The sequence below is a fragment of the Pogoniulus pusillus genome, chromosome 26 (genome assembly GCF_015220805.1).
Source record: "Pogoniulus pusillus isolate bPogPus1 chromosome 26, bPogPus1.pri, whole genome shotgun sequence".
NCBI lineage: Eukaryota > Metazoa > Chordata > Aves > Piciformes > Lybiidae > Pogoniulus > Pogoniulus pusillus.
In genome coordinates this window covers 1,591,908-1,603,631 of record NC_087289.1, presented here as the reverse complement: position 1 = coordinate 1,603,631, position 11,724 = coordinate 1,591,908, and the positions used below count along the sequence as shown (strand labels likewise).

At 52.5% G+C, this 11,724-nt stretch overlaps 1 protein-coding gene across 3 annotated transcripts in view; it reads left to right on the top strand.

Annotated features, from left to right (window-relative positions):
• Positions 1-6,058: 6,058 nt before the first annotated feature.
• The window catches only part of MME (membrane metalloendopeptidase), a 49,874-nt gene continuing 44,208 nt past the window's right edge, over positions 6,059-11,724 (top strand). Inside the window, exons 1-2 of one of the 3 annotated variants that reach the window (XM_064164965.1) lie at positions 6,059-6,112; positions 10,292-10,461. In XM_064164965.1, the coding sequence (XP_064021035.1) occupies positions 10,302-10,461 (160 nt within the window). In that variant the 5' untranslated portion in view covers positions 6,059-6,112; positions 10,292-10,301. Of the gene's footprint in view, positions 6,113-7,093; positions 7,195-9,746; positions 10,462-11,724 lie in introns of those variants that run through there. The other 2 variants (XM_064164963.1, XM_064164964.1) reach the window with 2 other exon arrangements.

Here is an 11,724-nt window from a genome sequence, read left to right as displayed (position 1 = left end):
CCTGGAGCAACCTGTGCTAGTGGGAGGTGTCCCTGCCTATGGCAGGGGCTTGGAACTGGCTGAGCTTTGAGGTCCCTTCCAACCTAAACCATTCTATGATTCCTGCAGTCAGGAGATACAGGTTGGGGTCCACACAAGTCTGAGAGGTGCTGATGTGGAAGACAGGCAACAGGAAATCTGCATTTGGTCAGATTTGGGCATCTCACAAGTCAAAGCCACTGCTAATCCAAACCCAGAGCTGAGCAGGGCACACATAAACAAAGTCCTACACTCGCTTTGATGTCCAGGGAAGTCAGAGAGTCATAGAACCAGACAGGGTTGGAAGGGACCACAAGGATCAGCCAGTTCCAACCCCCCTGCCATCCCCAGGGACACCTCACACTAGAGCAGGCTGCCCACAGCCTCAGCCAGCCTGGCCTTAAACACCTCCAGGGATCAGGCTTCCACCACCTCCCTGGGCAACCCCTGCCAGGCTCTCACCACCCTCATGCTGAACAACTTCTTCCTAACCTCCAGGCTGACTCGCCCCATTTCCAGCTTGGTTCCATTCCCCAAGTCCTATCACTACCTGACAGCCTCAAAATTGAACTAATTTTACAGCTGTCTGGTCAGGGGTAGTCACTGAACAAACATCCAAGGGCTATGTTTTGGTTATGTTTACCCTGGAATTACAAATAGCAGGTTTGTGCTACCATAAGAAACCTGATAGTTTGTTTTCTGCCTTCCTTCTCCTTTCCCTCCACATCATCCAAGATAGAAGCTTCCAACACAAAGCACTGGGAGGTTAAGTGGGGAGAGAGCTGTATTTTTAGGTTAGGTGTATTTTGCCCTTCCTCTCTGGACAGTAACCACCAGAAGTTCAGACATGTTCTGAGTGATGAGTAAGAATAAAGCAGGACTTTGTAATAAAACCACCTGGCATTTAGCAGGCACTGTCTCATCTCCCAAAAAGATAAGAGGAAAATGTAGTGCCCCAGAACCTTAGAAGTTCTACAACTTAGTAGTTAGACTTTAGTAGTCTGCGACTACCTGAAGGGAGGCTGTAGGCAGGTGGGGTTGGTCTCTTCTCCCAGACAACTGGCAACAGAACAAGGGGACACAGTCTCAAGCTGTGCCGGGGGGGGGTCTAGGCTAGATGTTAGGAGGAAGTTCCTGGCAGAGAGAGTGATTGGCATTGGAATGGGCTGCCCAGGGAGGTGGTGGAGTGGCTGTGCCTGGAGGTGTTGAAGCCAAACCTGGCTGGGGCACTTAGTGCCATGGTCTGGTTGGTTGGACAGGGCAGGGTGCTAGGTTGGGCTGGCTGAGCTTGGAGCTTTCTTCCAACCTGCTTGATTCTATGATTAAATGACAAAGAGGCAAGATGGAGGGAAAGGAAATGCTTTTTGCTCCCCCCCTTATTTTTTACACACAATTATGTACTGATAGTTCAGAAGGTAGCTGTAGGCATCTGTACCTTTGCAGTTTTCTCTTTCTCTGCAAAAGAAGCAATTCTCAACTTCTCATCTCTCAGAGTTAAGTGCATTTAGAGAGTGCAGAATCTTTCCCTGCCTAAATCAGTGGTGTCTTTAAAACTTCTTAAGGAGTTTAATAGGCCTGGAAACTCTTAGTAGGCTACTAAATCCCCCATAAATCCTGGCAAGCTCCCAGGCTGCCCATTCTCACAGGGATACATGGCCTTATTACAGACCCATTAAACACTCTGAGATCAAAGGTCTGCTTTAACCCTGGAATTATTTGATCCACCTTATACTAATAGCTTCAGTGAAACAGAGAAGAAGAAAAAAGGACACAGCCAAAAGGAAAATAAAGTGAAACCAGGATCAGAGAGAAGGCAAACCAAAAACATGAGAAAAGTAAATAGCAGTTGAAAAAGACTAAGCAGGAGGGAAGGAATGCTCTGAGATAAAGGGAGAGACTTCCAGTTAAAGAGGACAAAAGCACACTGCTTGCTCGGCCTGGGCTCTGTTAGCCAAGGGTGAGCAAAGCAGACACTGAGATGCTGCTCCTGGGCCATCACTGTAGGTAACAAGGGTGTGGGAGCAGCTGTGGCTCCATCCAGCAGGGCCACAGCCAGCAGCTGCAGGTGAGCAGGTCCCAGTGCAGAACTCCACCCAGCACAGCCCAGTGAAGCCTTTAGGGCTGAAAGTAGGGCAGGGATTGGCTCTGGTTGCACCTGCTGAATTGTGTGTGCAACTACATCCCACACACCAGCACCTTCCTCGGGGCAGAAAAGTGGCTTTGATCTCTTTGTTAAAGTGAGGGTGGAGAGACATTGCAACAGGTTGCCCAGGCAGGTTGTGGATGCCTCCTCCCTGGAGGTGTTCAAGGCCAGGCTGGATGAGACCTTGGGTGACCTAGGCTGGTGGGAAGTGTCCCTGCCCGTGGCAGTGGGGTTGGAACTAAATGATCTTTAAGGTCCCTTCCAACTCAAAGCATTCTGTGCTGGTATGAAGCTTTCCCACAGGGGCAGGTGAAGGCAGAACAGGTCCTTACCGAGACCATCAGCAGAAGTTTGTTCTCCTACATTCAGAAGCTTTGCCCTTGCATATGCTAAAGGAAATGAATGTAAACCGTAATGAAAACCAATTCCTTTCCTCTCCCACAGCTACTCTTTGCTATGACCCAAGAAGGGTGGTTTGGACAGAACAGCTCTCACCGTGTTCTGCCAGCCCAGAGTCAGGGGGGGTTCCCCTCCCCATCTTCCATACAGTGCTCACAATATGCAAGCCATGTACTCTGTCATTCCAGATTAAGAAAAGACCAACAAGAGACATTTAAGTCATGGACTTTGTTCAAATTATCTCAGTGTCCAGGGCCGTGGAGCCAGCTAATCTGTGACACTGAGACAGCACTTATTTTTCTTGCAGGCTGGCTGGTTGTGTCATCTGGACGGTGAGCAGGAACGAATCTAGGGTGTAAGCAGTGAGAAAGAAGAGAAAAACGGGCCTGCTGAGTGGCCACAGTGCCAGGTAAGGTGGAACTGCTGCCTGCCTAGCTGGGCTGGGGCTGACTGTTTGCCAGTGACCCAGGCGGCACTCGGCAATGTTTTTAATCTGTCAGCCTAAATTTAGGCATTTCTTCCCCCTCGGTTTGAATACCTTCCAGCCTTAATCATCTTCTTGATTGGAGCTGTTCTCAACACTCACAGCAAACATGGCCTTTAGTGCTTGGCTTGTTTCTGAGGCTGGCAGGACTTCACTGGCTGCTGGCTTTAACAGAGGATGACAGTGGAACGAACGGCACCCTTGGGCACGGCATCACCTCAGTAGTGCCTGTGCCAGTCACAGACCCAGAGAATCATCCAATCAAGCAGGTTGGAAGAGACCTTCATGCTCATCCAGTCCAACCTACCAGCCCTATGCAATCAACTAGATCCTGGCAACTGCCCAGGGAGGTGTGGAGTCACCATCCCTGAAGGTGCTCAAGAAGTTGTAGGTGTGGTGCTTTAGGATATAGTTTAGTGGTTATGGTTGGATTCAGTGATCTTAAAGGTCTCTTCCAGCCTTAGTGATCCTATGATTCACAGTCCCCACCCATCTCCCTGCCCACGGCTCACTCCTTGGTCAGTAATTGCTACTGACCCTAGCACTGTCTGTAAAAACACAACTCCAAACACTCCCCACACCATCACCTCTCCACCACTGCCTGGGCACCTTTCCTGGCACCTAGCCCCACTTCCCTGCCACGAGGCTCTTTGGCATTGTCAGGCAAATAGGAAACTGCTACCTCCAAGGCCTAAGACTAACAAAGGTGGTGACAACGCTAAGAAAGCAGGCTGAGGTCTCTGCTCATGACTAAGCCACAGCCTGCTTGTCCTCTCCAAAGCCCCACCAGGACAGTGCAGCAGGCAGCAGGGCCACGCAGCTGCCGACCTGTGATGCCAGGCTGCCAGCTCCAGCTAGAGAAGCCCTCCTTGCGGGGACACATGCAGGGGGTGGGTGCTGGCCGAAGGCCACCTGGCAGGAGGCCACGGGGAGCACAGCCCGGGGCAGGGATAACGCAGTGGGAGCCTCACCTGCGGGGCAGCCAAGCTTTGGAGCCTAAGTGCAGACAGCTCCCTGGAAACGTGGCACGGAGCTGACTCCTTACGTTCTGCCTGTCTGCAGTGGTTTCTGCTCCAGTTGTTGCTGGGGTAAAGGCCTCTCTGTGCTCACGCTGCTCTTTTTTTGGTGCAGCACTGTGGTTTTAAAGCTAACCAGAAAAGTGTGACTCAAGCTTTGCAGAGCCCTATCTGCCCAGGAAACCTCACAGTTAATCCATCCCAATTCCACCCCTTACCTTTTGCTCTGTGTTTGCAGCTCCTATGCTGGCACAAGCAGCTTGAGCCCACTCCTTGAACCTGCTTCCTCCACAGATCCCCCTGCTTCCCCACTTGTGCAACTACTCTTGCCAGTATGGCTGCAGAGGAGTTCAGGACCCCAAAAAGCCTGTCAGCCTGCGCTGAGGGAAGCATTATGTGTGGCTTTTCAGGCAAGCCCAAAAACAGCTAATAAACCCCAACCCCGATAATAATGCAGCTTTTCAGCCAAGCATTTTATCAGGCTTGCAAACACCTGCAAATCAGTTACACCACAAAGCCTGTCAACTAACAAAGACAAAGCTTTGTAATACAATACAATTAGACCTGAATAATTTAGGCACTGCAAGCAAATATTTTGAGTCCTGGGCTGTTTACTTTCCCGAATGAGAAATCACCCAGACTTGGGATTTGGTATGCACCTACTGAGAAAACAACTCACAAACTCACTGTGCTAGGCTTTACCATCCCGATTCTCTCACAGCCCAGCTGCACTGAACACATACGGGGCCAAGGAGGCAAGGCAGGAGATTTTCCATGTCTTCTCCTGCCTGCAACACTGCACTTGACAGGGAGATCAAAGGGATGGTCAGAATCACACAGGCAGCACTAACGGGGGCAGCTGTTTGTTTCCTGAACGTTGACTTTGTTGCTTCGGGGAAGTGAGCTTTCCCAAACGGAAACAGAGCAAGTATCATCAGAGTTCTTTCATGGTAATGTGGATGAGTCCTAATTTCCTACAAGTCGTCCAGAAGTCATCTTGAGAATAAGGTCTTACTGTGTCAGTTTGGACTAACTGGAGAAAAGAATGTTGAATGGTTTGCTGGCTTTTCTTGCCTTGATGAAGTGTCCAAGTTGAGCTGTTATGACGCAGCCTCTTGCTCTGAGGGCTGGCTAGTGCCTCTGGGTTTGGACCTTCTGAACTACTTGTGGGCACAGCTTTTGGAGAAGCATCCTCCTCAAGCTCAGGCCCAAAGAGGAATCTCAGCACCTGACTCACAGATCACACCTCCTGCAGCCTGTGCAGGCGAATGGCTAATCCCTCTTTCCAGGCACAAGGTTCCACAAGAGTGGAAACTCTCGTGCTGCCTGTCAGATGCCCGGCAGGTTTCCAGAGGAGTTTCTCCCTCTTCCCTCTCTCTGGGATGAATTAGGCAGCTACATTTCATTGTTTGTTTTTTTTTCAAACAAGTCCTTTTCTTGCCATTTTAGCTCAGTCTGTTTGCATCCTCCACACACACACACTCACGCTGGTGTAGTTGAAGCTGTACAACAGGCATCTAGCTACAAACCCACATGGGAGCGGTAAGGACTCCTCTAGACCGATGCTGCTCAATGAGTTTCCTGCTGTGTATCAGGGTGTCTTTAAGGCACCAGGCAGTGTCAGGACTGAGCTGCAGGAGGAGATGGTTTCCAGTAACTGCAACTCTGCGAGAGTTGAAGCAGGAAAGGTGGAAAGTGACATAGATTCGTATCAGTTTGAACACTGATTCAGCATCTCCTCTACTCCTGCCTGTAAGAAAATGCAGTGCTTTTGTTCTCTAGACTTCTTGAAACGCTTTTCTTGCCTGCTTTTAGCACTTCTATCCCCTCAGTGAATAAAACCTTATCAGTTCTTGTTCCTTCAGGTGTTCACTTTGTGAAAGTGTTTCATTTGTAGAGCTCAGTCCATGCCTTAACAACCTCCCCCTCCCCTTCACTGTCTCTGCTCTGTGGATCATTTGCAGTGCATTCCTGGAGAGAAGTCAGCACTCAGTTTCCACCTTTCTGAGAGGCAGAGGAAGGTTGCCCCTCTCAAGCAGCAGACATTTTAGGGTGAGTAGTAGGTAACAAAAGATTTCAGACATTTCGGCTGCCGTTCCTGCCTCAGAGGTCACAAAGGTGCTCTTAAGAAGGCAGCAAAAGTGAGAGGAACGACAGTAACTCACTGCTGCTGCTGCTGGTGTTCGCTGGTTTGGTAGCAAAAATGAAACTCAATACAAATGAAACTTCGTAAGAAGGAAACAAACATCTTTTGACCTTTGGTGGGCTCGGAAATACTCTGACTGAGCTCGGAGCTGCCTGCCGTGCAAAGAAGCCACAGCTGTCTCGCCCCCCGAGATGAAATCCCCGGGTGCGTGAGGCTGTAAGCGCTCGCCGAGGGTATGTGACTGCATCCGTGTGACAAAGGCAGCGAGACTGCAGGCAGACAGGCACTAAGCCCCGCAGCCATGCAGCCGCTCGCCCTCCCCGTGCACCAGCAGCTCTCTCCTTTCCTAGGACCGCCTGGAAGGAGATGAGGAGCCGCAGGAGGCGGGCAGGTGCAGGCTGCTCTCGCACTCCGGCGCGGTGCTCGCTGTCCCTGCGGTCCGGGGTCCCGACACCCTCCCCCGGGGCAGGCAGCGGTGGCCTCCCGAGCCCGTGGTGCCGGCTCGGGGATGGGGCAGCTCCATCGGACATAAGGCTGCTCCGCACCGCCCGTGCCGGGGCGGCAGCTCCGTCCCCGCGCTCTCCCTAAGCGCCCGGGGCAGCCTGGCGAGGTGCGGAGCGGGGCGGGGGGGGTGTTTGTTTGTTTCCTGCCCCATCCCATTTTCACGGTCGCACAGAGGAAGAAGCCTTCAGGTCACCCGGAGAACTGCTCGTCCGGCAGACAAGGGCTGCTTTGACTGCCGGCAGCGCGGCTCTGCGGCGAGCGGGCAGCGCCCCGGGCTTTGATGTTGCGGCGATGCCGGCTGCCCGCGGGCGGGCCGGGCGCTGAGCCCCGCCGCCGGCCGCCCGCCGCCCCGCCAGCCTAGCCCGCGGCCGCCTGCCCCCGGAACCCGCTGTCCCCGGCACCGCTGCCCCGCGCCGCCTCCGCCCGGCGCTGCTCGGGGATGTGTGTGACGGCCCCGCGGCCGGACCCCTCCGAGCGCCTGCCGGTGAGTACGGGGACGGGGGACGGCGGGGCGGGCACGGCGGCGGGACGAACGGATCCCTGCGCGGCTCCACTGTCCCGACCGTCCTGCGGGGGTTTCTGACCGGCCCCAGGTTAGCAAGCTCCTCGGCGGGCGGGCAGCGGGCAGGTGGGTATCGGGGCGGCGAGCCGTCGGGGCGGGCTGCGGGGCAGAACGGAGCTTCCCGAGCGGCGTCCTGAGAGCCCCTCGGCTGCTGCGGCCGGAGCCCAGCGCCCTCCCGGCGGGGCTCGGCCAGGAGGCAGCCCGCGGTGGCCCCAGCCCGGCGGCCCCTCCCCGCCCGGCCCGGCCCGCGGCGACACCCAGCGGGGCCGGTTTGAAACGGCGGCGGGCAGCGTGCGGTCGGTACGGCGGGGGCAGAGGTGCCAGCCGGCGGCGGGGACTGGCTGGCGCGATGCCCCGGGGCACCTCGCCGCCGTCCTTACCGGTTGGGTCTGGCTTTTACCGTGCCCGGCGCGGCGCATCTGCACAAGTTGCTGACAACCAAAAAGTGTTTTTGTGAGGTGCTGCATCTCCTGCGGAGCCTGCACTGAGCACCAGGTAAGCCACCAGCCCGTTTTTAACATGCAATCCCCAAAGCCAAGCATTAGGTCCCTGTGCCACCTAGACCAGACCAAAGTAAGGTCAGCTGCCTGTGTACCCGAGTTTTAGTCGGCAGAGGGGAGCACAGAGTACTGTAATATGTGACCAAAACAGACTACTGAGGTTTATCTCTGCTTCACTTATTCTCCTGCTCTCGATGTGCTTGCAGTTAGTGCATAAAGAAGCTTTTACCTGATGTTTCTTACTGCAGATGTGAGTTCTCTAAATAAGTAGAAGTAAAAATGAGTCAGTGGGATGCCTTTAGCCATGAGGAAGGCTCTTGCAGGAACAGAAAGATTAACTCACTTGGAAAAACTTAGCTGAGGGTGAGGAAGATACTCGCACACAAAAAGTGCAGTGTTTCTGGCTGCTCTGGTGAGTGATGTTTTCGGTGCTCTAAAGGCACCATCAGAGTCAGGAGATGAGTTTCCAGTGCTCTAAAGGCACCGTCAGAGTCAGGAGATGAGTTTCCAGTGCTCTAAAGGCACCGTCAGAGTCAGGAGATGAGTTTCCAGTGCTCTAAAAGCACCAAAAGGGTCAGGAGATGAGCATCCTTTCTTCAGCTGGGCTCCAAGCAGTCAGGGGACTCTGGGGATCAGTCAGTATTCAGTCAATACAAGGAACATCTTTTACTGCTTCATATGACTGGAAGTGAGCAGGGTATGATGGCTGAATTGCCTTTTATGATCTGTGAATTTATAGCTCACAGTTAATGCAGGGTGAGTTTCTCTCTACATAGCTCGGTCTTTTTACATAGTTCTGTGGGGTTTCAGTCATGTGTCCCACAAAGCACTTGCTGATTTGACCAAAACCCTGCTCTTCAAAGAAAAAGAGTAGCTCCTGATGAAGATGAAATCAGTTGTAGTGGTCCCTATGGATTTGGAAAGCCAGTCTGGGCAAACCTTGCAGAATTCCAGCCTCCTGAGCCTGAGAAGAGCTGTGATTCTGGCACTGCCAGGCACTTCATGCCTCTTGGTGTCCAGGGAGTAGTGACAAATAGGGAGATGAGACACACTGAGATAAAATGTTCTCTCCTTCATTTAGAAGAACAGTGTTAGTCTGATAATGTCCAAACATCCCCCTGAGACAGGTGTTGTGTAACACGGAACACAACATCTCCACTTACTTAGGACCACGCTACTGAGTTATTTGACCTCTTTATTTCACTTTAGTGAGATGGTCCTGCAGCACTGTAGTGAGGTGGGCATCAAAGGGAGGGAGAAGTTATTGCAAGCTAGTGGACAGGAGTTGAGCAGAAACAGAAGGTCCAGAGGAAAAGCAAAGAGTGAGCATCTAAAAGGTTGTGGCAGCTTAAGGAGACAAAGATGAATGCAAGGCAGACAAAAGTTCAAAATCATGCAGTTCAAGTCTTAGCCTTCAATGGATGAGGGGCTGGGAAGGGTTCCCTTCCTGCTGTTACGCTCACTTCAAAGTGGGGTGTGATGACCACAAGAGGGCTTGCACCACTGACCCGCACCACTGGTTGACCTCCTTGTGAGGGAATGTAGCTCTTGCCATTAGTTCTGCCAGCAGACCTCCGTCTTCTTCCCTGCTGAATGGCAAGGGGCTGTACTCCAGGGATGTGAAGATCCCCAGGCAATGCTGTGAAAGAAGCTGTTGAGTTTTCACAGTGAAATGCTGAGACAGACGCTGCAGCGTGTGCAGGGATTGGAATCTGTCAGCAGAGGAGTGTCTGGGAGCAGAGGAAGAGGGAGCAAAGAACCACAGAACGGTGCTGCAAAAGGTGGCCAGGTTACCTCTGAAGAGGGACAGAAATGCCCTCTCCAGCCTCCCACAGCACACATCCCATGGGGGAGCGTGGGTCTGCTCACCCCCCCACTGGTTCTGCGTGCCTGCCTTGCTGTTACTCCTCACTTGCAGCGTTCTAACCTCAAAAGAGAGGCTTGGGCACACGTCTTGAGGAGCTGCTGGGAAGACTCACTATCTTCAGTGTGAATCTGACAGGCTCCCAGCACAGCCCGAATGCTTCTTCTATTTTTAGAGACAGCTGTAAAGCTGTAGTCAAGAACTGCTTACATAATCTTGTAAGAAATGACAGCGAAGCACAATGGCATATTTTGACCTTTGGCATCAGATAAGTAATTGGAAGATTAAGTTAATTTTTATTCAAGCAGGGAGCCTCTCTTGTGAGCTTCTGTACCATCACACCCTCGTTAGAGCGCACAGGCGCCGTTCGGAAATAGGGCTTGGCTTGCTGCTTGGTGGCCTCCTCACCTGAGGGCAGACCACACTGCTGTTCTCCATAGATGCCAAGCAACGTGTGGTGTGTACCAGCCTTTGTGGGCCTGCTTGTGTGAGAGGAGAGGACCCTTCTCTCCGTGGTGATATCCCAGTGAGGCTGCAAAGGATTGGAAAGCGCACCCAGAAAATGCTTCTGCTACTGTGCAGCTGAGGAGCCGCTTCCAGCGAGCGCCGTGGTGGAGTGTAAGCCCCCCCAGTGACCTCTCCCTTTTGCTTTCAGACGCTGGGTTATGGGCAAGTCAGAAAGCCAGATGGACATCACTGAGATGAATGCTCCCAAGCCAAAGAAGAAGCTGCGCTGGAGCGGGCTGGAGATCGGGCTGGCCGTGGTGGTGGTGCTGCTGGCCGTGGTGGCCATCACAATGATCGTCCTCTACGCCACCTACGACGGTGAGTGCCGTCGTGGCCCTGCCTGCAGCAGGGGGGGGTTGGAACAGATGATCTTCAGGGCTCCTTCCAACTCAAGCCATTCTATGATTCTGTGAATATAAAGCTACTGTAAGCAATTCCAGGGGAATGCTCCACTGGATAGAATCCAGTTCTTGGTACAGACTAAAGAAGGTTCTGAGATGACCTTATGGTGGCCTTTCAGGATCTGAAGGGGGATACAAGAAAGCTGGGGAGGGACTTTTTAGCCTGTCAGGGAGTGACAGGACTGGGGGGAATGGAACAAAGCTGGAAATGGGGACAGTCAGAAAGGAAGTTAGGAAAAAGTTGTTCCTCATGAGGGTGGTGAGAGCCTGGCAGGGGTTGCCCAGGGAGGTGGTGGAAGCCTGATCCCTGGAGGTGCTAAAGGCCATGCTGGATGAGGCTTTGGCCAGGCTGATCTAGTGTGAAATGTCCCTGGGCATGGCAGGGGTTTTTGAACTGGATGGTCTTGGATATCAGGAGGAAGTTCTTCACAGAGAGAGTGATTTGCCATTGGAATGGGCTGCCCAGGGAGGTGGTGGAGTTACCATCCCTGGAGGTGTTCAAGCAAAGCCAGGATGAGGCACTTAGTGCCATGGTCTGGTTGACTGGCTAGGGCTGGGTGCTAGGTTGGACTGGATGAGCTTGGAGCTCTCTTCCAACCTGGCTGATTCTACAGTTCTATGATCCTTGTGGTCCCTTCCAACCCTGACTGATTCTATGATGATTCTATTCTAAATCCTGGGGTTGCACTGTACTGAAGTGTTGCATGAGGAGAGCCTGTGCTGCATGGCATCTATAGCTGCACTGCATGAAACATGAAGAAAATCACACCTCGAGGTCAGCTCAGAATTATTTGCCCAACAATAGAACATCATCCCCTAGCCAGTGTATAAAATCAGATGATGAGCAGCTGCTACATCATGTCCATATTTCATATTTATGTCACTGAACAGTAGGATACAACCCTCTGAAGCATAAAGCTGCAGTCACACTTGTTGTTGCTGGACACTGACCTTTTTTTCTCCATCTGGGAAAAGTGCCTTTTCTTTCTCCCCTTCAGGGACTCTCTAATTTCATTTGTTCAAGCAGAGTTGTGGTAAACACAAAACATCTGCTTGTTGGGACTCAGCAGTCAGTTCTGTTTGCAATTAATGCTTCAGGAGGCAAAAAACTCTGCATGAGGAAAGGTAAACACCAGTGCCTCCTCCTCACCCCTGCAGATATGGGAAGGTTCTGCTTTCC